Source organism: Parus major, chromosome 17 (assembly GCF_001522545.3).
Source record: "Parus major isolate Abel chromosome 17, Parus_major1.1, whole genome shotgun sequence".
Taxonomy (NCBI): Eukaryota; Metazoa; Chordata; class Aves; order Passeriformes; family Paridae; genus Parus; species Parus major.
The window spans coordinates 1,728,558-1,756,373 of record NC_031785.1 but is presented as its reverse complement, the minus strand read 5'-3'; the positions used below and the strand labels follow the sequence as shown (position 1 = coordinate 1,756,373).

The following is a 27,816-nucleotide window of genomic DNA, read 5'->3' as shown; positions in this document are numbered from 1 at the left end:
AGTGTGAAGAAGGAATGTGTCATGTAGGCCAGACCCTTCCTCTCAAGAACATGAACACAATTGAAAAACCCGGCACTTGTTCAACATCAGAGGAACTCTTGCCGCCCCAGGAGAGATGATTCAGGGCACAAGGCCACTGAAGTAAAGAGGAAAAAAAAAATTTAAAAAAAAAACCCAGCTGTAAGCAGAAGAAACTGAGGAAGAGGCTGAGATGACAGGGAACAGATCCAGAATTACTCCATTATAGGTTGGGCAGGAAAGAGCAGGAAAACCTCCAGGCTTCCAGCCAAGTCTTGAAAGCATCAAAAGCAGATGGTAGGAAGCATTCAGGAAGTTCTTACAACAGCTTGACAGGTTTACCAAAATGACACTATCTTCCTCAGCCCTGGCAGCAGGCTTCAGAATACTCCAGTCCTCACCTTTCACCTCAGCCCTATTATGAAGCAATTCCTAATTGTTTCTGGGCTGTTTGTGGAAGAGAACGAGGAATCCCTGAGCCGTGGCATGGCCTTGGCTCCAGCCTGGCAGCACCCAGGTACAATTCCAGAGCAGGGGAGAGCAGCTGCCATTTGAAACTCCTGAGTTTGCTTCCAGCACTTCTCTGTGGAGATGAGAGGAGGTCGAGCACTGCAGAGAATGCTGAGGAGTCTGGCAAGCCCTGAGCTTCGCTAGCTCGGAGGTCTGATACTCATTTACTCAGAGAGCTCTCGCTGCTAGAGCAGTGCAAAGGCCCATCGTGCAAACATAATCAGGCCCAGGGAATGAAATGACAGCAACAGCTTTGTTACATGTTTTTATCTAGCAAAGTTTTCCAAATTCTCATTACAGCCTTGCAGTTATTGCTCCGTCCCTAAACCTCTGTTTCCTTGGGGATGCTCAAATTTCTCTTGATTCTTCATGTGTTCTTCAAGCTTTTCTTTTTTTCCAGTGTTGTGAAGTACGCAAAATTGAGCACATAAATAAGAATGGGAAGGCTCATTTGTAAGAAGATATGTTGTTTATTTTTAATAAATACCGGGACGAGGCTCCTGTTTCACCAGGAGTATTCCTCTTTTCTTTTTTTTCCCAGAAATAGGACTCCTGGCACCTTTGTAACAGAGTTTGGTCAATAGAAAGATTGGAAGATTTCCCAGTTTTTCAGCGAAAAATAAAAATTACAAGATGTTATTTTTAATGCAAAGCAGGGAGGTACAAGAAGAGCTGTGACAGTCAGGTTTTAGGTCCTCTATCAGAAAAGCCCATAAATTTCAAAGAGAAAGTACCATCAAAACCAGGAAATTTTTATACTGAGATGGAAAAGATGTCAGGAGATTGCCTGGGTCACCTGTCTTGATGAAAAGCAAAGATATTTCTGATGAAAATTGCCTTGTTACTCCTGTGGTTTTCACAAGGATGAGTTAAATAATATAAAACATGCTTTTCCTTGTTCTGATATGAGAATTCAGGTTTAATTAGTAGGTGCATAGGGGAGCTTCATGTAGTGCAGTCAATATTACCTGAAGTATATTTATACCTCTTCCTATAAATCAAAAGCAGAAAGACACAAAATCTGCCTTTTCACTGAGAGCTCAGTCAGGGAAGTGAATTAAGAGCAGGATTAGGCCCAGAAGACCAGGACAAGCGTGTTATTAAGAGGGGGTTTGGTGTTGCTGCAGTCCCAAGCCAGCCTGCAATCAGCATTTCTACAAGCCTGAAAGTCTTGTGAAAAGCAGCAGGAAAAATCCTGCTGCTTCAGGAATCATTATGAGCTGAAAAGGTCAAGATTCAAGAACATTATTTTTGTATAGTTTAGAGAAGTCTGGGGTTAGAACATCTGAGGTTCCTTGGTCATGAGGCTGGCCCGACTCCCCAGGCGAGGGGGCAAAGCCATTTTAATTCTGAGCCTTAATAATCACAAACTTACATTTTCCTCACGTTGTTACCTTGGCATGGAGGCTCTCGTTCTTGGTCTGAAAGAACTAAGAGGCACAAATATTTTGGACAGTGGGCAATGATGTGTTCAACCATTTCAGGTTTTTCCAAGTACACAAATCCGTGAGAAAAATCTCCTACATTTGGACTTTTTTTTTCCTCACAACTCAGACCTGACTTGCACCAAGTGCTTTTTTGGGAAATGTAGACTTTGACTCTGAAAAATGCAGTTGAGAAACAGCCATAACCACTCAATAATCGCTGAGGGTAATATTTCTATACCTACCCTCATGTACCCCAAATACATGCAGATGTTTGCGTGCTTTTTCTCAGAAACTACTGGAGAACTGGGTGTGGGATGAGGACCTGGCAATTTTTCAGGCCTGGAGTATTTCTGGAAAAAAGACAGCAAATTTAACTTTGAGTTGACTGTGGTGCAGGAAAAAAGATTGACTGCACTGAGGGATCTTGCACTGAGCTTTATTCCCTGTTCTTCTTTGAAATTGCCCATTCTGATGATGGAGGGAGTGGATGAACAGCCTGATTCCAGGCTAGTCCCCTAGTCATTGCCTAAGAATGTAAGAGTTGTTTTGGCAGATGCCCCGAGCAAGGAGAGGAAAGCCCCAGCAATACACATACAGAGGGAATATAGTATTTTTGTTCGAATGAATTTAGCTTCCCATAGATTTAAATGTCTACTTATAAGGCAGGACCATTTAATCTTTTGTACATTTGTTTCTTTTTTATTTGACTTAAGATACTGAATTTAGATGAGGTTTAGTTCCTACATATTGAAACTCTTAAAAGCTCTTCAAATAATTGTTCTTTGGATACTTGTTAGGCTAAAGAAATCAGTTTTGATCGGCAGTAAAAGTTCATGCTATTTTAAGTGCAATGCTATAGCTATTTTCTGTTGTATATTTAATCATTTTGAATTATATGTCATGTAAAAGATTTTAGCTCTGGGGCATTTGCCAGATGGCTGATTCTGCATTTCACACAACAAAAGAAATAATGTTTGTGTAAAGCTCTTAAAAATAGTTGGTAATCAGTATATTCTACAACGAATAGGATCCAGACCTGTTTGGAAAAAAACCCCAGCTTTTGCAGAAATTAGTTTAGAAGATTTGGTCTCTACCTCTGGGCTCTGAACAAAACAAATTGTGTCTATTGTTTGCTGATTTTGTAACATTTAACAAGTTAACTGGATTGTAAATTTTACTCATTTTTATGTTAAATGCCGTTTATTGCAATCCATTGATCTTTTTCTCTTTACTTTGGCTGACAAACTTATTTCTGAAAGCAGGGTTGTAAAGCAGAGAGCCAATACTGCTCTCCATTTACACAAGTAATGAATGCGAGTAGCCCTTGCTTTTCTTGCAACAGCTGGAGTACTTGTCTTTTTTACTGCTAATTCCTCTTTCTGGCCTCTTTGATTCATAGTCCTCCAAAATACCACTGCAAAAAATATTTTCCTCTCTCTGCCATGGCATTCAGCTTCTTCTCTTTGCCCACAAGGCTCTACAGAGCTACCTATATACAAAAATACCTATATACAAAATACCTATATACAAAAATTCACCTTCTGGTCTTGTCTCCTCCATCTCCCACATACTTTTTTCCCTTACTTCTAGTTCCAGGACATAGGTTTTTAGCTACATTCATACAATTCCAGTTTCCTGGTACTTCCTTTCCAGACTCTGTGGTAGTCAAAAGCTTTGAAAAATATTACATCCAGCAGCAGCTCAGAAATTATAACTCTTTGATCTGGATCTCTAAAGTTTCACTTATCAACCTCTTCCTATTTTTTAGTTAGATAGCTTTTGTCCCGATGTCAGAGCACTGGATCTAAATACTCCCCAATGCTTAACAAATAAATTAATTGAGGAGCCAAATCTCAGCAGAAGAGGCAGAACCCTGGCAAGTATCACAGTGGGACTGCTGAGTGGGCAAGGCAAATGGCTGAGCAGTGAAGATGGCAGAGAGAAATTGAGTCCACTTCATTTAAAATTAAGATCCCAGACTCCTACGAGAATTTGGGAAGGTTTTCTTCCATGTTTGGGGTTTTTTTTCCTTACTGTACCCTAAACACTTTTTAAAATGTTGGACCAATTTTCCTACCCATCATATGCTCTTTTTGTATTTTTTCTATAAAAATGTGTGAAGATCAAGCACATTATGGATGCCATTGCAGAGTTCATACATATGTCTTTCACAGTGTCAAAGTCTGCTCAGGTGACAGACACAGACACTTGGACACTCCTCATCAGAGCAACCAAGAACATTTTTAGATTAAATTTGGCTTCCATGTTTTAATCTGAATCATCCCCAAAGCAAAATAGATTATGAACCAACATAACTTATATTCCAGACTATAGCCAGCAGTGACAATATTAACATTTGCATCATGATGTAAGTTACTACAGTAATTTCAGTAGCTATAGCTTTTGCAGATATATTGTTCCTTCTGGTTTCCTGGCCTTATCTTTTTGAAAACTGTGGAAGTTTCAGTTCCAAAGAGGGGCATGCCAAGAATAACACCTTTGTTTGGGTGCTAACCATCCCATTGTGAATCCATTAAATAGGTTACACACAAGCCTTATAGGCACTTACATTCAATATACAGCTCATGTGAAAACAACTTTCACAAGAGATGGAAAGTTCATTTGGGGGCCATTTTGGAATGACAGTAATTAAAAGAGAATGGAAGGGTGAGAATTTGTGGGTGGAAGCAAAGGTTAATTGAAAACATATTTTCCATTTTCTTGCCAGCCTTGATGTTGGTGGGGTCAGGTGCAGTAAGGAAAGGGGTGGCAGGGACCCGGAGGGGGCAGTGGAAGTGGAAGGGGTGTGCCAGGCAGAACCCATGGCTGAGATGCTATCACATGTCATTGTGATTGTGCAGTGGAAGAACATGATAAACGGCGCTGCGGGTGCTGGGAGGAGCCAGGGATGTGAAAGAATTCAGTGATATTGTTGTTTACAATGGGCTGCGTGTGCTTGGCCCTGTGCAAACGGAGAGGAAGCTCAGCTGCTGCTGGAGGATGGTCTGCTGGGAACACACCCTTCCAAACCATGGGCATGGAAAGCTCTGGGCAGGGCTCCGAGTGCTCCCTGCCCTGGTGGTGCCACATCCCAGGGACACCAGCTCCCCTCCTGGGCTCCAACAGAGCACACAAAGGGATGACACTGCTCACATCAGGTCCCGGATTGCCCCTGGGATCTGATTTTTGGAGTGCACAGGGCCTCCAGCACAACCACAACCACTGAGACATCAGGAACACATACAGCTACAGAGACCTAACACAGTCACACAAGCTTTTCAAGGTGAACAATGTCGTCTTCACACTTGCTATTCTAATTTCAGCAAACTTCCAGGTGGTTTCCTGGGAAAGCAATAGTTAAGAGAAGGCTCCATGGCAATACTGCCAGTGCTGTCAGTCTCAGCTGTGTGCCATGGCAGGCACCTAAGCATGCAGAGTCCTCAGAAGTCGCTCACAGCTGAGGTTTCCATAAGCAACACAGAAACACGATAGTTAGAAGCAAATAATTCTAAACTTTGCAATATGCATTTAATATAGCAAGATTAAACGCACCTAAATTACAGCGTGTTTTCATGTCATCCCTTGGAAGCACCCTGAAGCAAGGCCACCCTGAATTTTCAGCTGTTTCTAATCCCAGTTGAGAGATAAATCTGGAGTGTGGTATTTGGGGAAATCTCTTCTGCCACTACTTTTAGCCTGAACATTGAGGCAAGTGGTTTCATTTTGCAGAGAGCAGAAATCACTGATTTAAGTGGGCTGCAGTTTGAGCTCACTGTGGAATACACTTAACAGTGGTTGTGACACCTGCTTGGACTTTGCTGACATTTGGGACTTCCCCTAAAGCCCCCCAAAACAAAGGCAGAAACTTGCCAGGCAATATTTGGCGAGAAGAACCAATTTTGGGCTACATATAGGAACACATTAGAGCTTTAGCTGGGTCTTATTTACCTAAAGAGACTCTGCAGACTGACCTGGCTGTGTGGACATGTCCAACAGGAGATCAGGAGGATTTGTACCCCTGCTTAATCACCTATTGTGGGCAGATGCCACTTCTGCAGGTGGCTGCCAGGGTTGGCTCCGTGTGCCTCTGCCTGCTTAATGAAAACAGCCTGAATTAATCCCAAAAATAACAGAGAGCTGTCCCAGTGTGGGCTGGCTGAGGATCTCACCCACACTACTCAAGATATATTTAGTGGGTGCTAGAAACTGATCTCATTTTTGATTGAGACACAAGGAAATAATTCAAGAGCTCATCTATTACAATCTTTTGCTGTTTCAGTTTCAAGGTTCCAATAATATGTCACGATAATAATGATAATATTTCGCTGATTTTGGAAGAAATAGCTGGGTAACATTTTACTAACTGCACAGGGATACACCAGATTGCAGTGAAATGCTCAGACAAAGCTTTTTTTTCCTTTACCTTTAAACACCAGCATGGTTAGTCCTCTTTCAGCAAAGTCTGTTCTGTAACTGTTTATTCTACTGAGGAAAAAATTTAAAAATGGATAAACTTTTTAAGATAAATATGCTGACACAAAATTCAGCACACCGCACGAAGAACCACATTCTACCTAATTGTGCACAGGGTGATAATTTAGCACTGATTAAAGAGTTTGTATTTTTTTCAAATCTTTTTTAAAAGGAAAATTACTTCTGAAGGTGAAGATGTGCTTAGACAATCATATTAACATATTCAAACAATTGCAATTTGCAAAATAGTAATTACAACTCACTATCTGGTAGCATTAATCAAACCTCAAGGTTTAATTCCATTTTAAATATTGATGAAATGTGATTCTCCAATCTAACCCTGGTGTTGCAGGGTTATGGAGGCAGCCAGTGGCAGAAAAAGAGGAACGTGTAGTTAACAAGCAGCTGCCACAAAGAAGGATCGGCATCTGTGATTTAAATTGTTAGCTGCACAGTCAGGTAGAGTGTAAAAAGGGTAGTCAAGAGGCTGTTAAGTCCATTGCTGCCAATTACTAACAATCAGGGAGGAGCTTTAAGACTTGTTCAGTACAATAAACCCAGTTTGTCTTGTTTCAGGGGTTACTACTGAAGAGGTTGCAGCTGCACTGATTCAAATAGCCCTAAAACTACAGTAATTATCAACCAGTCTTCTTTAGTGTAGCAAAAGTATGTTTTACCATAGCTTAACTCTTTACATTCTAATATTTCCCTGCCTCTTCTCCCATAGCCAGTCCTGGAGCCATTCTCATCCCTGGGCTATGGTTCTTCTTCCTATCCTGGATCAGTTCTTTCATTTCCCCTTACCTAGGCAAGGACCAGCTGTACATCACTCTGGGCTGGATGGCAGTCCTAGGGATTTACTTCATGTTGAGTCATTACATCTATTTTTCCTTTTCATACACAAAGTTGAAATTTGCATTGCTTGTTCAGTTTTTACATCTGGTTAAACTACTTGCAGGTTAAGCAAGGCTTATGAACATGTATTTAATTTGCAAGGGCTCAGATCTCTGCACAAACCAAGACATTTTGGAATCAGTCTGGCAGGGCTAAGATCCTTGGAGTGATTTCTCCTGGGTGCTTTCCTAGGAGACCAGGAAATCCCAGAGAGCAGAAGGAGACAATCTGACAAACCAAGGGTATGTTGGAAACCTGTGAAGCCAAGTTAACATCTGCCTTTCTTTGTGCTTCTACCCTTGATGCTCAGCTGAGTGAGTGCTGCCAAAGGCTCAGACAGGCTCAGGCTGGTTATTTCTAGCACTCAGGTGAGCCAGGTGGGCCCAGCTACCAGCCAGACACGATGATGCACAGCATCTCTAAGTTTTCTTATTCCTTCACCATGACAGAAACAGACAAAAGTTTCGTTTTCATGCAATTATTACAAGCTCAGATAAACTATTTTATTTTTTTTTTAGTTAAGGCAATTCCAGCTAAAACCACAGAGCCACACAGACTGGACAGTATCTGTCACAGGCGAGGCTGGGTGATCACATCTGCAACACCTAGTGCCTAGAACAAAAGCCAGCACATTGATTATGGTTTGGATGTTGTTTTTAAGAAAGCTTAAGGACCACATTTGCATTCCTGTTACAGCCCTCGGTGGAATCTGCCTGTGAGGATTGCAAGGTCTTTAAGCAAGATTCTGTGCTCATGTTTTTAATTTCCCTTCTAGCATATTTTTTTCAGCATCTATTTTCTCCTACTTTACACCCAAATTAGAAATGTGCCATTAACAGGGTATTTTGTTATGGATCTGTGGATCTCTAAGGAATAAAAAGGAGATCAGCAAAACACAGAAAGAGCTGAACTTAGCTATTTTATCCAAATTATGACTATTTTACAGTGATTAAAGCAAGCACCTTGGCACCTTTCCTCCCTCCACCAGGATGGAGCAGGGTGTGAGCAGCACGACTCCCTTGGCCAGCAATGACAGAAAGGGAGGGCAGCACGAAAAACAAAAAAAGGGTAGAAAAAAGAAAAGGCAAAGCTTGATTCACGAGGGACCACAATCAGTAGGATTAATCCCCAAGCTTGACGACTTGTGCATCAGAATTTGTCACATATCCCTCTGAGAACTTCTCAGCTTAACACTTCTCTCCCAGGACTTTCCTATCTTTTGCATTTCAAATGGTCCTCTGTCACTTTAACATAAAGGTACAACTCTGTAATCAAAAGATCTCCAAGAAAATTTGACTCCTAAAGAAGCAACATTCTTCTTTCTCCATTTTTTTGGACCTGCCTAGGCAGGGTGCTCAGCAGGGTGAATAAATGATGGTCACAGCACTGGGGTTACACCCCCTCGGCTCCATCCTCCTCCCAATCATCTGAATTTGTACCTCACAAGGGCTGCCACAAACCCTCAAAATTTAGGTTTTTACACACATCACAAGGAGCTAATATGAATTTGTTAAGACAGTGGTAAACACAAGAAGCAGCTCGAATATATTTCATTTATATAAAAATAAATACAGGTATTGTTGAAGTAATATTTTGATATTTTTTTCCCCCAAAGCTTTTTGAAGTTTGTTTTTCCTGGTTTGCTACACAGATCTCTTTTTTTCCTACACAAACACAAAGGAAAAGGCTGCAGAACAGTTCCTGGAGACAAGACAATTTAAATCCCTGAAATTAAGAAGCCACAACTTAACATTCACCAAGCTATTTTTTTGTAAATCATGCAGAAAATTACTATTCAAACTTTGCTGGTCAGTTGTTTTTTTCCTACATTGTCTTTGCTTTTATTTTCTTTCCACACTGTCATTATGCTCTCAGAATAAATACGACAGACATGAATACTAACAAGGGACACAGGAGTTGGTCTAAAATATCTCTCAGCCACTGCATCAGCTTATCAATACCTGCCACAACATACATCTCAAAAACAGCATGGAAAGAAAATCTGCAAGACAAGAACCTGGGATTTTACTGTAAATTTTTCTTTACCTTCACTTTTTATAAACCGACAAGCAACCCAGCCACAGTGTTCAAAAAATGCCTATCTTAATTTCTGATGGTTTCAACATTTCTCCTGCACTTTTTGCCCAAAAAGGCAAAATTTCAAATCTCTACATGTAAATCTCGTGGTTCAGCCAAGCTAAGCTTACCAAACAGATGAACAATCAGTCCTTGCTACAGCCCCAGTTCCTCCTGCCTTGACAAATTCCCACACAACAGCACAAAAACAAACAAACAAACAAAGTGTTCTAAGAGATGCAAATAGCTAAAAAATGGATTTATTTTTCAAAGGAGAAATGACTTGTTTTGGACCCCAGGGATGCAAAGAGCAGATCTGGCACGGGGATATTTAATGTTCTCTTTCTCTCCCTTTCAGACAATGATGAGCATGAATGGATCCTTCGGACCTGCCGGAAAGCCTGGGATATAACAACTGAGGATGAACCCAAACCATCAAACAGCTTTTCCTAGACAATATTCCAGCAAAGCAGGTAATCTGATTCACAATAAATGCAATTTGTCCTCGTGGATTTGTCTCACCCTTTCCCTCGACAGGAATATAATCTTTCTGTCATCTTTGTCAGCTCAAAGAAAAATGGAAATAATCATTTAATCAGTCATGCTGAGCAAAAGCCACGGCAAAAAAGCCGACTGTACTCACAATAATATTCCTGAGAGGTGTGCAGTGTAGTATGTATAAACATTATTAAGCCTGAAAACAATTTGTTAAAAAGAGTGCCTCAGATTTGGTGTTGAAGTCATTCAAATCCATCTTAATCAACATTATTTTCCCAGATTTTAGTTAGCTGTCCTGGTGAATTCCTTTCCTCTCTTTTTGCTCAGTACTTTGATATTGATTGATCATTGTAATAATGTACACCAGAGGTATTCTTTAATGACTGGTTTGCTAACTAGGAAATTATATCCATTTACTACGAACGTTTGTTGAACTCTCCTGAAGCCAGAGTTTAACAAAATAATAAAAGAGGAAAACTGGGTGGGTTGCTGCTTGATTAGTAAGCCAGAAAGTATTTAAAAATAAAATAAAATGGAATTACATCATTTTCTGGATGTAAGTGCCAGCACTTCTACTTGCATTAACTTTATTTATTACACAAATAAGACATTTACAAAGCACAACATTAAAAGTATGTAACAAAACAGACATTGGTTTTACAAAAAGTGCTTACAATTTTGTTTTACTTTTTTAAAATAAATATTAGTCTTGACTGTCCACTCATTCAGAGAAAAAATTTTTTAACCATTGTAGCCAAGACATGCAGAATTGCAACATGCTACAACAAAATGATTGGCAGATGAAATAAAACTGGTGTTTAGTTGGCATCCTGCAGATAGATCACTGATAGTAGTGCAGGATTGGTTCCCACTCCCTGTCCCAACGAGTGAGTTCTGTAAGCACCTTTAGCTCGGGCATGGGTTAACCAGCATGAGCCAGAAAAAAATCACTGGTGATAAAACCTGAAACCATCCCACTTCCAGAGCAGAGCTCTGTTAATCACCTTATTAAACTGGAGTGAAGAGCCTTTCACTGGCTGTCTTCAGTGGATTCTGTCTGCAAAAGGGTTTGTAAATAGCAACTGGAAAAGTTTAGTGCGTGGAGTCTGCATTGCTGCACCAGAACCCATCTGGCAATTACTGAATAAACTAAGAAAATGAGAATGACTTTAATTTTATTTTTTTTTTAATCCACATACAGGAGATGAATGCAAATGACCTGAGATAAGGTTTGGTTCAGTGGCAACAGTCAGTGTGAAATATGTTGTGAAACAATGTATTGAATAAATTAGAAGATTTCTTACATTCTTGGTACAGTTGAGTATTTTCCATACACATAATTAGCTCTAAAACTGCACAAGCTGAATTGCTTCCAGTTTTTGCAAACAATTTGGGCTTAATATAAACAGAGCCTGATTTCTGAATTAGCAAAGCTGCTCCTGGCTACTTATGGGGGGAAGTGCCCCGAGCACAGTCTGTGGTGAGCCCAGGTCCCTGGAGAGAAACACCTACACTCCCTCGGCCCTGCCTCGTGCTCCGGCCCTGCCGTGTATCACTTACAAACCCTCGGATTTCCAGGACATTTCACAAGTGGGGTTTTTCTGATCAAGTTGGTATTTAGCAGATAACATATTTCATGGTTTCCCTTTCATTGCATTGCCAAGACAGAAGGGAGAAGCACATCAAACCCTTTTCTCCCTCAACAGAAGAGTTGTGGCAATCTCAGAGACTGTGGGATGTCAGGGCAAGTTACAGCCTGAAGTCCCTCCTTCAGTGTCAAATGGAGTAACCACCCATTCCTTTATGGCACTAATTCCACAACTAAATGGTCATTAGGATGTGCAAGCACAAATGGAGAACAAAGTCAGGCCCTGGTGACCCCCCAGCCCCTACGAGCATCTCAAGGCTGGCACAAGGACACAACAACCGCCTCAACCTGTGATGACAAACACTCACCAGCAGACAGCCAAGGGAACACTCATCCTTCCCTCATTGCTACCAACAAGGACAAAAAGGACTGCACTGGTGGAGCTGGTGACTGTCCCCTGGCCCAGGGGATGCCTCTGCAGTGGTGGTTCCGGTCGGGTCAGGCGTGCGGGAGCGCCTTGTCACTGGTCACACTCTGGAAACGGTCACACATCAGGAGGTGACAATAATATTTTGTGGACTTAATTCCCCTCTCTCCTTTCAAATGTTATTTTGAATTGGGAATGGAGCTGCTGGCTGCACTCTGACAGATACTGGCCCAGCTGTCCGAGGTAGTACCATCACTCTGGTAATGCACGCAGAGGAGCGCGCGTGCGTGGATTTGTTCCAACCAATATCAACGTGTGCTTGTGCTCAGTTACTCCTCAAACCAAGAGATCTCGGTGGCCACCTCAGCAGACATCCCCATCTCCCATCTCCCATCTCCCCACGCCACTCCTCGCCGTTTAGCTGGAGCCATGTGGCTGGCTGCTGGTGTCACACGGAGTTCAGGGACACGGGCAGGAGGCTCCCCACGTGTGCAGTGTGGGCTGGCCAGAGCAGTGGGATGGTTGCCCACCCGGCCCATGCCATGGATTGATCCAGGATCTCCCAGAGAGGAAAATACGCGTATCTACAGTTCCAGTTCAAAACAAGTTATGTAACGGATGGATTCCCATCTCCTGCTCCTCGGGCACGGTTCAGTCATATCCCTCACTAGCTGTGGCTCAGGGTAGGCTTTCACATTCTTGGAAGAGCAGCCTGACAGACACTTCACAGCAGGACAGACCCATGTGCTTGCATGGAGAGAGGTTTTGTTACAGACCTGCTCTTGGCTCGGTGCAAACTGAGAAGGGCTGGCAGAGGTCACTTGTTTACTTTTCGTTATTACCATCAATGAAGGATCATTTTGGAGTCCTTTTCCTGATTTGGGGCCAGACTGCTGAGCACTTCCTTTGCCGTTGCCGTGAGCCCAGCCGTTCTCCCGGGATTCACCCTCATCCCAGGGCCTGGCAGGACCGACAGCCGTACCCAGCAAGGGAGAACAGGAGGGCAGAGGGGATCAGAGCGATGCTGCCAGACAAAGGAAGACACCATCCCCTTGCTGTCTGCTCGGCTAGCCACGGTTCCTGCTGGCCTTACCGTGGCCTTCACCTCTTTAACTGGTCTCCAGTTTCTACCCAACTCTTTCCACTGACTGAGCTTGAGTCCACAGCAGGGCAGAGCATTTCTACACCTTTATGGCCACCTTCCATTGAGTGTTTCCCAGTCCCAGAGCATGGATTGTCTGAGAGTTTTCTGTAGGTACATTCTGAAATCACCCATTTGTGATCCAATATGACTCCAAGGAAATAATGTAGCTTGTTAATAAAGAATGAGAGTAAAAAACTTTTTTAAAAAAAAAAAGATTTGGCAGATGGCTGTGAGAGGAGAGAGATATTCAGTATTCTAAGAACAAGTCAGCAATCAAAAACTTCAGGGTGTTAAACCTGGCTCTGCCACCAACCCTCATGGTTCCTCTCAGTTTAGGACATCTCTGCTTCCCCTCCTATAAAACGGGGGGAAAAAACACTAAGATTTACTTACCTTTGAGTGATCAAAGGACATGTGATTCTAAAGCACTTTGAGGAGGATGAAAAACTGCCTATTTCCAGCTGGCATCGTTTTCCACTCAGTGGAGTCTCAGCTACCTGCGAGTTTGGCTCGGGAAGGTCTGTCTATATATCGAGTTGCTGAGCCAAAAAGCCAATTTCAGATTTTGCAGATGCGAGTGGAAAGAAGGAGGGATGTCCAGGAACTGCTTCACTGGTGCAAAAAGAGAATCAGGCCAAACCACGTAAATTCCTCCTTCCTTTGTGTTCAGAGGTGATCACCGACCCCCCTGAGACTCAGCGTGTTCTGGGTTGTTCATATTCCCATGGGTTGGGAGCAAGACTTGCAAGCACAGTAGAGTCACCAGTTTTGACTGTGGCTGGCACTGCCTTGGAGAGACTCACGGTCATTCTACAAAGTCCACAAGAAACAAGTGTAAAATGTAACTCTGCACTCAACACACACATACACAGAGTGTCGCTGGAGAAATCAGAGCGGACGTGAGGTGCTGGTCAATGGAAAGAACTGAGAGTGCTGGGTCTGAGCTTCTCCCGCGGGACTGGTGGCAGCTGCCGAGGGCTGGGCGCTGTGTCAGCGGCTGAGGGGCAGCGCTGCTGGTAGGGCCACGGGCAGGTGAGGAAGAGTCCGCGCAGTCAGTACTGAAAGAGGATGACCTGGGGGAAAAACGGGAGCGTCAGCGCCTTCCAGAGACAGAGGCCTCTGTGCCACGGCGATGTGAGCAGCGGAGCACACGCACAGGCTCTGCTGTGGCAGCCGCTTCCTCGCAGGAAAACCCTCTCTGGAAGCATTCTCTGCCCGGGAGCTGCCAGCCCTGCCCAGGGAAGGAGCTGCCACTGAGGAGCCCAAGTTAGACAGGTCCGTGGCAGAGATGCACCAAACAAAACTGGGCAGCACCCCAAACCCAGCAGTTCATCCATCTGTCCCGTGATACAGCAGCTACCACGAAAGACAAAGACCATGACCCGACAAACCTGACTGTGCACCTCACTCACTGATGAGCACAGGCTCATCAGACACTGCACAGACCCCTCAAACACTGCACCTCCTGCTCTGAGGGTCCAGCACCTCACTCACTGATGAGCACAGGCTCCCCTCAAACACTGCACCTCCTGCTCTGAGGGTCCAGCCCCTCCCCTGCCTTCGGGCAGGACAAGCAGCTGCTGAGGTGGTCACAGCTCAGTTCTCACCAGCTGCTGCACTGGGCACCCCAAGAGGAGGGTGGGGGGTGCCCCACAGGCAGAGGGAAACACCCACTCAGTGTTTAATTGTGTTTTGCCAGGATCTCAGCTACCTCTGCTTTTAAAATTTTTTGGATGTGGGGAGAAAAAAAAGCTTCAGTTTTCAGGAATTCAACACGCAAATGGTTGTTTAGAAAAGGAGCTGGTTGGGGAGCAGCTCTGTGTCCTGAGAACCCTGTTCTGCAACAGCTGCAAGCCAGTAATTGCATTTAAATCAGGAGCTGCTTGCTGCAGTGAAGCTTCTCTACATCACCAGGACTGTGTAATATTTTCAGAAAACCTCTGCAGCTTGCTGGGAAGATATGACAAAATGGTAGAATTTATACTAAAAAAGTATCTTTGCTGTGCCCCTGCTTCTGCCCATTGAAACAGAGCTCAATAAGCTGCTGCACTGGGAAGAGAGAGAACTGAAAAGAGAGGAGCTGAGAACTTCTAACAGTAAAGAGAAAAGCTAAAACCACTTGGAGTTGCTAAAGGCTCGGTGTTCCCTCAAAAGGAAGTCACTGAAATTAGGGTCCTAAATAAAATCCTCCAAACATAGGCATGTTTGAGAAGTCTTGCCCCCAATAAGCTGTGTGTTAGAACAGACACTGTAAGAGCTGAACAGAAAAATATCAACATGCAATATTGCCAGACATTGTGAAATAACATTCCTACTTCAGATATTGTAACAGCCAGTTATTATTTTTAAGCAACACTGCAGTCCACAAGATATTAATCCTTTTTGTTAACTCATGGAAAACTGGGAAGTTAGCACATGCTGGAGGTCCCTCCTGCTCCATTATTACCAGCCAGTTTCTGTTCACACTGGCCACACGTGCAGGTGCCAGAGGAAAGGAGCAGGGCAGAGCTCAGGGCACTCGGGAAGGGGAAACCAGGGAGGATTCAGGCAGGAGGATGTGAGAGCCTTCAGGGGATGCAGGCACAGAGTCCCAGCACGTCACAACAGCGAGGGGCATCCAGAGGAAAACACAGTCATGCCATTTTGACAACAGTGGGTACATCAACCCAAAACTAAGGGAAGACACATGGGAGGGTGGCAGCTGCCCGAGGTCGTGGAGAGGCAGTGATGCTGACAAGAGACGGCAGTGGCAATGATGTTACACACAAATCTTGGCTACAGAGGAGGGTTGGCCCCAGAACCTGGAACAAGGACTACATTTACCTTCTCACCCCTATTAGATAGTGGTCCTTCCATGTCTGCTTTGAGGTGCACTGGTGGAGCAGTGTAGGGAAGTCTACAGTGCACTTGTCCACACTGTACCTGACCTGTGGATGAGAAGAGGCTTCAGCCTCTGTTACTGCAAACAACACCCGCCCTCCATCTGCCATGGATGCTTTCCACCGGGACACGCGGGGAGCAGGAGGTGCCCAGAGCCCTCATGGGCTCAGGGAGGGGAGAAACCTCGCAAGAGCCACAGAGCCAAAACCTCTGTGCAGTCACGACCAAAGCCGCCCATCCCTCCCAAATCGTTCACTGGCACTGGGAACTGTCAGAGAAAGCAGCTCTGCTGTCCAGAGCAGGAAGGACACCACAGACCCCACAGGACACACTCACACCTCTTTTCCATGACACAGAGAGCGCTAGGGGCAGGTAAAACCCAGGCACTGACTTTCCTGGGGACGGCTTAATCCCAAGGGCAAAATTTATCAAACACGAGGAGCAGCAGCAGCAGCAGCACGGGCACCATCCCCGCAGCCGCAGCACCGGGAGGGTTTTGCCGTCGCCTCTCCGGGAGCTGCCCCAGCCCTGCCCGAGCCTCGCAGCCTCTTACTTTCGATGTATCCGTGCAGCGTCACCATGCGGGCCCGCTCCGGGCTGCTGAAGGGCGAGTAGTGGATGTCATCGGACAGCGAGGAGGGGATGCGGGACGGGGGCGCTCCCGACGGTGGCACCGTGTGCTGCGGGGTGTGTTTTTTATGGCGGGCTCTGCAGTTTTGAAACCAAACCTGAAACAAAGCAGCGAACGCTGTGACTGCTGAGACACAATGGGTTAAAGTGGGGTCCTCCACCAGGGTCCTTGGATGGGTGTTTCTTCGAAGGGTTGCAATAAAAGGAATGAAATAGAGAAATTTGCACCTCACCAGTTTCCACTTGTTTTACACTCAGCAGAACAAGAATGAAGCTGCAAAGCTTTGTCCCTGCAGAGCTTCCCTGCAAATGATGGGAGCTCCTTTCAAGGTCTTATTTAAATGTTAATCTGCAATCCCAGCTCACCCAGACTAAAAGCATAGCTGAGATCAGTTGGGACACAAGCACTGGCAAAGAGAGAAGCAAGAGGAGACAAAAACGAGTAGAAGCTTAAACTAGGGTAAATTGTGACTTCAAGAATGATGAAAACAATATTGTTTTGATCACTTGTGGTTTATCATATTCAAGAACCCCATCAGCAGAACATTAAAGCTGAGAAAGGAGGGTATTGTGGTGGGAAACAGCCACAGTCTGTGTGAGCAGCAGGTATGAGATCTCTGATCATATCTCACTGCTGCTAATTAGAGGGGTAGTTAGGGAATGACATCCTAGGGTTAAAACGTGTATGGAAGGGGGTTTTTATGCTAAAGAGGTGATCTGTTTCTTACGCTTTACTTTTTGAAAGATAGCTGGGAGCAAAAACCTTCTCCAAGACTGAGTAAAGATCAGCTCACCAAGGCAGAGCACACTGGACCACAGAGAAGGAAACCATCATAAGCATTTGACAAATTGTTTCCTGTTCAAAGCGCCTTTAAAAAATATCCACATAAAAAATCACCTGGTGTGCAGCCTGCTTGATCTTTAGCTAAATGAAGAATCTCAGTAACAGAGGCTCGAGCCAGATTTTCACACACAAAATTTAAATGTCATTGGCAAAACAATCTTGGATGAAAGCTCCAGATTTATTTTAATCACTCGTGTTTTTATTGTATGCAGAAAGTATGTGAGCTGAACGTTAAAGTGATGACTGTAAATGTCACTACGAGCCAAAGCTGGGCTGTCTGTGAGCTGGGAGTTGCAAAAGGGACATTTCTCAGTCCCTACTGCAGCACTCGCATTCCCCTCCCAGATCAGGCATGGGGACTTCCCTGCCCCTGTGTCCCCTGGGGCTGCAAAACCCCTTTTTCTTTAGACTTCTCCATCCCAATGCTTCCTGCCGCTGGTGAACTTTTCCTGCTCGTGGCAGGGACGGCTGCCGGGGAAGCTCCCACACTCCCTGTCAGCGGCTGGGACCGAGCACAGCGCTCCAGGACCTCATGCTAGCGGCAGCTTTCCCACCCAGTGATTTATTGCGAATGGCTGGGGCTGTTGGGGTTTTGATTCATTGCATCATAAGAGGGAAAAACAAATAGAAAACCCACGAGCGAGACAGAGAAAGAACGGTGCTGGCATCGCTGCGGGAGCAGAGGAGCTGACGCGCAGGAGAGGCAGCACGAAGCTGCTGATGCTGCAAGTCCGGGGCTGAGGAGCCACGGGCTGTGAGCCCTGTCTGGTGCCAGCCTCCAGGTGCCCCCTCCCTGCCCTGCTTGGGGCTGCTCAGCCCATGGTGGCCACCCCTGCCTGTCCCTGTCCTCACCTGAATGACTCTCCGGCTCAGCCCCGTCATGTCCGCCAGCTTCTGGAGCGTTTGTGCATCGGGGTTGTTGTCCTGAGCAAACTGTGCCTGCATGACCTGTGCACAGAGGAGAGTGGGGCTCGGCATCAGCCTGGGGAGTCACGGCCCCTCCAGTCCCGCTGGCCCTCCTGCCCTACCTGCAGCTGCTCGGCGGTGAAGGAGGTGCGGGCTCTCTTGGCTGGTTTCGGCTGGCTGTCCTGCTCCGAGGGCACAGCCCCCTCCAGCGTGATCCCATTGCCTGCAGGACAGAAACCCTGTGAGTGCCGCCTGCCCCAGCACGTGCAGCAGCTGCTCATCTGGGGGACACCACACCTGGTGGCATCACAGCGTGGGACACCCAGAGCCTGCCCTCAGCCGAGAGACAACAGCCCTGGCATCACAGCCTGCAATAATGCAGTGGGGTTAGCGCTTGCAAAAGCAGCACAGACACCCAGAGCATCCCCTGCTGCCGTGGGAGCAGAAAGAGTGGAGCCAACACCGCCACTCAGGAGCTGCCCTGGGCCCCTCCACACACAGGGAAGGAGAAAAACCATTCCCCAAGAGTTTACTGTGGAATTAAGAAAAATGCAGCAAGTGGTGGATGCCACAGGGAATAAGGTGAGACAGCAGCAGGAGGAGGGTCAAGGTGCTGTGTGAGGGCAAGCACTGATGTCCCTCTGGGCCTGACTCGCGGTCACCACTTGGCCACATTCTCCAGGGAGTGGCTTGGAAAGGACCCTGTCTCTGCCAGGCTCACCAACATCCATCACTCCTGTCCCTTGCTGCTCCCTGTGACCCCGTGGGCGCTGCCTCCATCAGTCCTTTCATTTGCTCAGAGCATTTCAGTGGGCTCTTTGCTCCTGTCCCCAGCCCTGAATTGTCCCAGCACCCCGACCCAGCTCTTCCTCCTGCATCCCAGAGCAGCAGCAGCAGCAGCAGCAGCAGCAGCACCGTGCCCATGGCCTTGGGGTGGCGATGCTCTGAGCAGCAGCCACGCTAAGGGGGACACTCCAGGGGGGCACCCACCTCCCCCTTACCCAGCTCAGTCGGGGCGAGCCCAGCCGTGCTCACGCTGCCGTGCAGCCTCCAGGGAGGGGGTGGCCAGAGCCTCTGTCCTCCCCAGGACCCTGCTGCAGCCCGTGGCACGCCTGGCTGCTCCTGGCACTGCTGAGGGATGGCTGAGGGAGGGCAGCTGAGCAGGGCTGGCGCTCGCCTCGCTCCCAGGATGCGCCTGCACGGCCCGGCCATCGCTCCACAAGCTGGACCAGGCTGTGATTGTCTTGGCTTGAGTTGAAGGACTTTCTCATATAGTTTGACTTGTTCTTTTCGGATGATGAATGGGACTCTGACTTCAGCAACATCTGTTTATTTTTCTTGTATGTAAAACCTCATGTGCAGAAGAAATTGCTGGGTAATTACTGGAGGGGGGAGCGTGGCCCTCCAACTCCACAGCAACTACAGCGCTCCAAAGTGATCCCACCCCCTTCTCAAAACCCCTTGGACTCAGGTAGTGTCACCTGACACTCACCAGGTGCCCCAGCAGTGCCCAACACTGGTGCTCAGCCCACACCAGCAGGTTGTTCTGAGCAGCAGCAGCAGCAGCAAACCCCCCACCCCAGCCCCCATCTGGGGCAACAGCTCTGCAGGACTCCCCGCTGCCAGACTCTGCTGTCCTCACACCCTTCTGCTCCCCCAGGACACGTGGCTTCTCCCCCTCCATCCTTGCTCCCCATCACCTCCCTCAGGCCCCCACAGCAGCTGACCATATGGACCAACACGCCGCGAGCCACGTCCCGAGCCGGGACCCTCCCGCCCAACTGGGCACTCTGCTTTCGTCCTCTTACTCAAACACAGTAAACAGAAACACATTATTTTCCTGTCAGGTTGTTAATGGTTTCCACATGCTGCATGGGTCAGGACATGGCGTGTCACTCCCTGTGCCCACCATGTGCTGAAGTACTTTCCACCACAGGACAGGCCCTGGCACTGCCCGGCCTCTCTGCACACCACTCTGGACTAACCCCACTAATTTGTTCCTCTGAGCATCTCTCTGGGCACTGCCAAGCAGGAGAATGGGAAGGGACAGGAGCCTCAGGGCTGTGTGACCTCGCTGTCACGGTGGAGGCTGGCTGGCCGTGGCGCTGTCCAGCTGGGAGCAGCACGACCCCAGATGGGCAGGGCGGCTGGAAAATGATGGCAAGGTTTTGTCCAGTCGCCAGTCCCACCTTCTACATTTATGACTCACAGCCTCAAGATCCCAGTGGTTTCCTCACGCTCCGCACTCCAGGCTGTGCAGGACCAGGCATCGCCCGCGGCACACAGGCCTGCCACGAGCCGCAGGTGCTGCCAGCACATCGGCCACCCCACGAGCAGCCTGCCAGCCCAGGGCCTTGTGCTCAATCCCCCCCAGGGCCATCCATCACCCCTTTTTGGCAACGATAGAACCGACCCCAACACCCTGTGCTAAGGCTCAGCGCAGGGGACAGTGACACCCGCACGGGGCGAGGCCGTGACCGCTGGCGCTCCGTACCGTTCTCTGCCGCTCGCTTGAGGTTCTCTATCATGGTGTCGTAGTGGATCCGGCACAGCACCTTCTCCTCCACCAGGCCGAACTCCTCGCCGGTGGAGAGCTGCCGCTTGCAGGAGAAGCAGGCGAAGCAGGCGAGGTGGTAGGCGTTGCCCCGCGCCCGCCGCACCCAGTCACTGGCGTAGATCTGCCTGCCACAGCGGGCACACTTCGTACCGAACCGGCTGCGGAGGAGAAGAGGCAGGTGAGGGCAGGCAGGGAAGGGTGAGGGCAGGAAAGGTGAGGGCAGGCAGGGGAAAGGCAGCAGGATGCCAGGGTGCAGGCGCTGCTGCCGACCCCATGGCTCACCCCGAGCGCCCCAGCTCCCACAAAACCATGCATGGAGAGATGCGATGGAGCCGCCCCAGCGGCGCCTCTGCAGCGGCAGTGGCAGCGGTGTGGGCAGCAGTGGGGTGTAAATCACTGCAGCCCTGTGGAGCCAGACACGGCCGAGGGGCTGAGGTGATGCAGCGCCGTGAATCAGCTTCCGAGCCCGTGGGTTTTTTATTTTGATAACAGCCAGTGTGACACTCGGATGGAAACTGTGTCAGGGCTGGTTCTCTCCCGCTGCCATAAATCAAACCATGTGTGCTCTCCTCACACGTACAGGCACACACATCTGCTTTTTCCCCCGTGGAGGAGGTCTCGCTGTGAGAGGATGATGACTGTGCTGGAGTGAGCTGTGCTGGAAGGTAGCTCAGCACAGTGAAGAGGCAACAAGACAGCCGGGATCCCCTCCCCAGGTGTTTGTGTGAAAACCTCCATTCCTGTCAGGATGCTGATGGTCAAGGGCAGATGATTCACAAGGGAGCAGCAGGTGAGGCCCCCTGAACACCCAGGTCAGTGTCTGACATGAGGTGCCAGCCTTGGCCTTGGTTTGGTACCTGCATTTCAGCATTACTGCTGCTTAAAATAATAAACACAATGAGCAGCAGCTAGAGCATCAGGAGAGAAGGGAGCATCTCCTCTGCCACACCAGAGGTGGTACTGGCTCCAACACAATCACTGCACTTCCCCACAAGCCCCAGCACTGCCATTGCCACCTCGAGCTCCGGAGGGCTCCTGCCAGCCCCCCACCACAGTGGGAAGCGGAGCCACTGGCAGCGCTGCCCATGCAGCTCCAGCATCTCTCAGAGCGGGCACAAAACAGCGACAAGAAACAGCCACAGCAAGCGACAGGAGAGACCCCGCACCACAAACCCTTCAGTTTGAGCAGCCCTGGGCTCTGTGGACAGGCAGAGACAGAGCCCACCCAGGCCAGGCCACCAGGGCCAGTGTGCTGCCCGTGCCCGACCTCACACCAAGGAGCTGCTGCCCACCGTGGGCCCAGCAAGATGTGGAAATACTGTCCTGTGCTGGGATTACTAATAGCAAAACTATTTGGGAGGAAAAGAAGGGTCTAAATTTTTCAGCCTGACCATTGCTGACCAAAAAAGAAGAAAAAAAAGAGGACATTTCTGTGCTGAAATTATACAGAGACTTAGCTAAGAGACTTCACTAATTTACTTCAGATGGGAACATTGTAAACTGACTTTGTGCCAGCTCGTTTATATAAACGCACAAACAAAAGAACTGTATTAATTTTTTATTTAGAAATAAAGATCATTCCTGTAAATTGAATTACTTTGAACAATGTGCTATGTAAACAGTCGTACTTGCTGAGCAGTATCAAGCGAGGGGCAGGCGTACGGAGCTAATGGCACGTGGTGATCACCGCTCCCAGCTCGAACCCCAGCCCAGGCAGGGGGAGCACAGCACCGGCATGGGGAAACTGAGGCACAAGCATCACACAGAAAAGGCCACACATCCCCATCACACATCAGCTGGGATGTGGGGGAGGCACCCAGCTATCTCCTGAGGACCAGGTGGGACCCCCAGGTTGGCAGCAGTGCCCAGGGAGCCGGACAGGGTTTGCTGAAAGGCGCGGGGGCTCGTGAGGCCGTGGCAGCAGCACAGGCAGAGGCTGCTGCTGCTGTCCCTGCAGAGCCATGGCATGAGCAGAACCTGGACAGAGGCTGAGGCAGCAACGCAGGCACAGGGCTGCACAGCCTGCGGCACCAGCAGCCACTGACGCTGCGCCTGCGGCTCTCGGCCAACTCCCGTCTGCGGCACCGCTGCAGCGATCAGAGACAGAGCCAGGGCCAGGCACCAGCACCCGCTGTCACCCAACAGAGACTCACTGCAGGGACAGCCACCGTGGCACCACCACTGTCAGGGACACAGGAACGGGGAGAGAAATGCCTGCAAGAAATCTGCCCCGATCCATCACAGCTAAAACACAACAGTTTGTGCTCACTGGGCTCGCAGGGCAGGGAGAGCCCAAAGAGCCCTGTCTACTCGGGGCAGTAGAGCACCAGGAGAGGGGCTCCACAGAGGGGCTGTCACCTGCCTGGCACATCCCTGGACAGGGATGGGAATAGGGACAGGGCCACACTGCAGCAAGAGACACAGAGCTAGAGGATTTGCCCAGAACTGTGGCACCAGCTGGAGCATCACCAAACGCTACCAGAGCCGTGGGCTCCTGCCCTGCATACATAGTTTGTGGTCAGATGAGCAGATGCTGTCCCCGAAGGTTAACTCTGGGAGATGGAAACTGACAACAACATTACCAGCAAAGACTCATCTCATAGAGACTCATCCCAGGGAGACTCATCCCAGGAAGACTCATCCCACCTCCCCCAGGCGCGGCCGCATCATCTGGGGTGCGGGAAGAGCAGAGGTGGGAGGATGCCCTGGTGCATCCTGTCTCTCCCACGTTGCTTGTACCCGGGTGCTGCAGCTCCCTCAGCCCTCCTGTCCATCCCTGCCTGTGGGGACAGCACAAGGGGCACCCAGCCTCAGGGTCATGCACAGCTCCAAACATTCCTGTCCCCTCCTGGGTCCTGTAGGAACCTCTGACACAGCCCTCAGAGTCAGCTGCAGCTCACATCTCCCCAGCCTCACCGCAGAGCAGCAGCGGTGCCTCAGCGAGAACCTTCGCTCTGCACTGTGCCTGAGCAGGAGCATCATCCCAGACGGACATAACAGTGAGGGGTGAAGGCCACCTGAGCCACAGCCAGGCCAGTGACCCCAAGGTCACCTGCCTGCAGACTGCCCACCTAGGGCACAGCAGGAATCACACCAGGATCGTGCTGGGCGGCCGGAGCCGTGGGAGCTTGGCTGTGAGCAGCCCTTGCATGGCCCGGGAACACAGTGTTCTGCTCAATGAGCTCCAATTTTAATTTGGTTCTCCTTGAAGCGCTGGAGCCTTAGATGCCAAATGTAATTATTTGACAAGACACAGGAAACAGCGGCATTTGCTTAAAAATACGCACAAGGCCATGGAGTCATGGCAGAGCCAGCACCTACGCAGCTCCTCATGGAGACAGAGCAGGGACACCTGGACAGATCAGGCCTGACCACAGTCTCTGTGGGCAGTGGGGCTGTGACATGACAGCCCCGAGCCTGACAGCCTTCATCCTCAGCATCCCCCAACACCCCCAGTGTGAGGGGAATCAGCGCTGCAGCAACAGAGCATCCATGTAACCCATGCAGAGCATCTCACTGCCCCTTCCGTCTGCCTTGGCTCCAAGGACCACATGCATTAGGATGAGGTTTCTGCTTTGCTTTAAAAAAAACGCCACACATTTAATCTGCCTCAAATAATAAATAAAATTTTCCAAATCCATTGTGTTTGGATCCCGAGGATCGTGTTTACCCCGTGCCACGCACCGGGTTCCACTGGCTGGAGTCAACAAGATGCCAGCCAGGATGCTCCCAGGGCTGGGTGGGCGCAGGAGGGGGCCGAGAGAGTGAACGACGAGGGGAGTTCGCCAGGAGCAGCAGAAGGGATCCCAGCCCTGTTGAGAGGCTCCCGCCGCACACCGGCACCGACGGCGGTGGCTCAGCCCGGCGGGTTCTGCCGCGGGAGGCGGCGGGAGCGACCCCCGCCCGTCCCCCCGAGCAGTGCACCGGGGCCGGCCCGGGCTTCGGCCGGGGGCCGCGGCGATCCCCGCGGGGCCGGGGGGAGCGAGGCAGCTCCGCACCCGCCGGGCTCCGAGCGCCGCCGCTGCCGCCGCTCAGAGATTCACCAAAATCAAATATAAAAAATCTCTCCAAAAATCTCTCCCTACCTTTCTTTGCAAAAGACAAGTGCGGAGCGCGGGCTGGGAGGCCCCGCTGTCCCCGAACGGGTGCCGCAGGAACCGGGAGCGTCCTGCGGCTGCTTCCGCGATTTTCGTTTTATTTCCCTTGGCCCCGCCGGTACCGGCGGGCAGAGCCCGGCTGCTCCCAACGGGGTCGGGGCTTCTCGGACGGGGAGTCGCGAAACAGATTTTTTTAAACACTGTTATTTGCTATATTTGCTCGAAGGTCATTTCGAGATCCCGGCGCTACTTTAAAATCGCCTTTGGAAAGATCCGCTCTTAAAAACAAACCAAAAATAAACCAAAGATCAACGGCACCGGAACGGTGATAATTGAATGAAAACTCTAAAATCGCCCCAAAATAGCACTGCGGCCCCGGGACCCCCTTGTGCCGTTCTGTGTTGAGTGGGGAAAATTTCGCTGAAATCACCGAAAATTGCGGTTTGAAAATAATAACAATAATAACAATAATAATAATAGTAATAACAACAACAAAAACCACCACAGGGCAGGACGCAGAGCACCGCAGCCTCGGGACTGACCCGGTTCTCCGAGCCCCGCACACGCCTCCGTGACCCCCGCACTCCCGGCGGCACCGCATCGAACCCCACGGGGGCAGGGGCTGAGCTGCGGAAAATCGGGTAATCGCAAACCCGTTAATAAAAAACACCGGAGGAATCTCTGAGGTGCCCCCCGAGCTCCCCTGCCCGCTGTCGGGGCAGCCCCGAGCTCTGCCGCGGCCGGAGGATGCTCTGAGCCCCCCGCGCCTCGCCAGGGTCATTCCCATTTCCTGCCCGCCATTCCCTTTCCTCCCGGGTCAAACAGCATTCCCTCATCCTGGTAGGATGGAGAAAGTCAGAGCGGGGCTTCCAATGTTTAGTTAAAGCCCGGCATGGAGCTCAAAATACTCAGTCCCCTCGGGAGAGTCAAATTGGGGGGAAATTCGTGGTTCAAGGTTTAGAACAGAAAGACTGTCGAAGCCAGAACATCCTCCCCTCGGGACAGGCTGCCCCGGGTGTGCGGGTCGGGACCGAGCCCCGGGGCCGGACCGAGCCCCGGCGCCGCAGCCGCTGCCCGTCGTTCGTTTCCGTTCCGTAACGCGCTCCCGCCGCGGACGCTCCGGTCATCGCGGGCCCACAGCGCTGACAGGGGTTCCCCGAAAGCCGCTGGGCACCGCAGGCTGCCAGCACCTATTTACCCTTCGGCAGGAGCCGGGACGAGGCCGTTTGAGCCCCGTTTCCCCGCCGCGGGACCATCCCCGCCACGCCGCACCCCCGGCGCCGGGCGCTGTCGCCGCCGAGCCGGGAGGAGCAGGAGCTCGGGACGGCCCGCACAGCCCGGCCAGAGGGCAGCAATCCCTCTGGGCGGTTGTGCAGCTGCACCCAAAATTCCCTTCTTTCCTTTCTCCCCGTTTCCCGACGGTCGTCTCCCACCCGGCTGCTCCAGGGAGCCCGGCGAGTTTTCCAAACCTTCCCCACGGCAGCGCCGGAGCGGCCCCGACCCCGCGGCGGCCGGTGAGGGCTGAGCCCCTCGGAGCGGCCTCGGCCCGGTCCCTACCTGAAGTAGTCCATCTTGCAGAAGATCTCCTTGTTCTTGATGTAGCAGCTGTGCTGCTGGCGCAGCGAGGTGCGGCACACGGAGCACTCCAGGCACCGGACGTGCCAGATGAGGTTGTTCACCTGCGGCAGAGAAGGGGCTGAGACCCGGGGCCACCCGCCGCCCCCCGCCGCCCCCGCCGCCCTCCGCCCCGCTCACCTTCAGCAGGTACCGGTCGAGGATCTCCAGCCCGCAGCTGGAGCAGACGTTTTTGCCGGCCGACGGCGTGGAGGAGGAGGAGGATGGCGGGGAGCAGACGGACGGCGTGGAAGGGGTGCTGGGCGCTGAGCGGGCGTCCTCCTTCTCCAGGGCTCCAGGCAGAGGCTCCCCGTCGGGCTGCGACTGCGGGCAGAGCCGCCCCGGGGCCGTCAGCCGGGCCCCCGCAGTTCCCCGCAGCACCGAAGCGCAGAGTCCCGCCGGGTCCCCGCGGTCCTCGGCATCCCGGGCCCGGCGAGCACGCACAAACCCCGACATCCCCGGCGGGACCCCGTAATCCCCGGTCCGACGCGTCCCCACAGCCCCCGGCCCAGCGGATCCCGGTGGGTCCCCACAGCTCCCGACACCCCCGGCCCAGTTCGGCCCCGCATTCCCGGCCCGGCGGGTCCCGGCTGGAACCCGCAACCCCCGGCCCCGCTTACCATGGCTCGGGAGTGCGGGTCGAGACAGCGGGAGCTCCCCTTGGGCAGCGGCTCCGGCGGCATCACCTTGATGGAGAGAGCGGGAGAGGAAGGCTGCGGCTCCATGCGCCGGGCGAGCGCGGGGCACCCTATATAAACCGCCTCAAAACAATAAATAAGAACTTTCTAGTGGCCATTTAAATCCTTTGCAACAAAAGCTGCGTCTCTTTAATGAAGCAATTTGAATGTGGATTGAATTCTCCCCCTGCCTGCACTTAACCCGGGCCTCTTGAAGTAATCGCTCGGTTCCCATGCGAGCCAAGGCGCTGAAAAACCCCCCAAACTACCTGCAATTAGAAATTGCCGTAAATGCCCGAGATAAGAGGTACCAGAGTGTCAATTCCGGCTGTCAATCAGGGAATCCATCAGGCCACCCAAAGAATTGCAAATTTGATTTTTTTAATGGTAGTAATTAAAAATCGAAATTCTTCCCCCTCTCCCTCCGCCGAGCACAAAACGCCCCAGAAAACGCCGGGATGGAAAAATCCACCCCTCTGGCGCGGGAGGCAGCGAGCGGCCCCGGCCCCGGCCCGGCCCCAGCCCCGGTACCGGCCGCCGCGGGGAGCCCGGCCCC

General features: G+C 50.2%; 2 protein-coding genes across 4 annotated transcripts in view; one reads left to right on the top strand and one right to left on the bottom strand.

Moving 5' to 3' along the window:
- MORN5 (MORN repeat containing 5) overlaps positions 1 to 11,199 on the top strand; it is a 14,469-nt gene extending 3,270 nt beyond the window's left edge. Inside the window, exons 5-6 of the mRNA XM_015645141.2 lie at positions 9,757 to 9,871; positions 11,098 to 11,199. Of these exons, the coding sequence (XP_015500627.1) occupies positions 9,757 to 9,851 (95 nt within the window). The 3' untranslated portion in view covers positions 9,852 to 9,871; positions 11,098 to 11,199. The remainder of the gene's footprint in view (positions 1 to 9,756; positions 9,872 to 11,097) is intronic.
- On the bottom strand, positions 10,454 to 27,685 carry LHX6 (LIM homeobox 6). Of its 3 annotated transcripts, none has more exons than XR_001524399.3 (10): positions 27,204 to 27,685; positions 26,725 to 26,907; positions 26,527 to 26,648; positions 20,810 to 21,030; positions 18,438 to 18,538; positions 18,262 to 18,357; positions 16,489 to 16,663; positions 15,879 to 15,982; positions 13,449 to 14,128; positions 10,454 to 13,222 (listed from the first exon to the last, which is right to left on the bottom strand). XR_001524399.3 is itself a non-coding variant. In XM_015645140.3 (10 exons), exons 2-10 carry the CDS (start codon positions 27,264 to 27,266, stop codon positions 14,108 to 14,110), a joined length of 1,086 nt encoding a protein of 361 aa, XP_015500626.1. In that variant the 5' UTR covers positions 27,267 to 27,269; positions 27,530 to 27,683; the 3' UTR covers positions 10,454 to 14,107. The 3 variants fall into 3 exon arrangements, 2 of the variants coding, with proteins under 2 accessions (XP_015500626.1, XP_015500625.1); XM_015645140.3 differs by having other exon boundaries at positions 10,454 to 14,128; positions 27,204 to 27,269; positions 27,530 to 27,683; XM_015645139.3 differs by having other exon boundaries at positions 10,454 to 14,128.
- Between the last annotated feature and the right edge of the window lie 131 nt (positions 27,686 to 27,816).

Excerpts from the sequence above, each read along its gene's own strand:
- LHX6 (XM_015645139.3), bottom strand. The coding sequence starts at position 27,308 with ATGGAGCCGCAGCCTTCCTCTCCCGCTCTCTCCATCAAGGTGATGCCG. Across the intron at positions 26,908-27,203 it reads ACCCGCACTCCCGAGCCATG|TCGCAGCCCGACGGGGAGCC; the intron begins GTAAGCGGGGCC and ends CTCTGCCCGCAG. Across the intron at positions 15,983-16,488 it reads GCTGCACGGATACATCGAAA|GTCAGGTACAGTGTGGACAA; the intron begins GTAAGAGGCTGC and ends TCTCATCCACAG.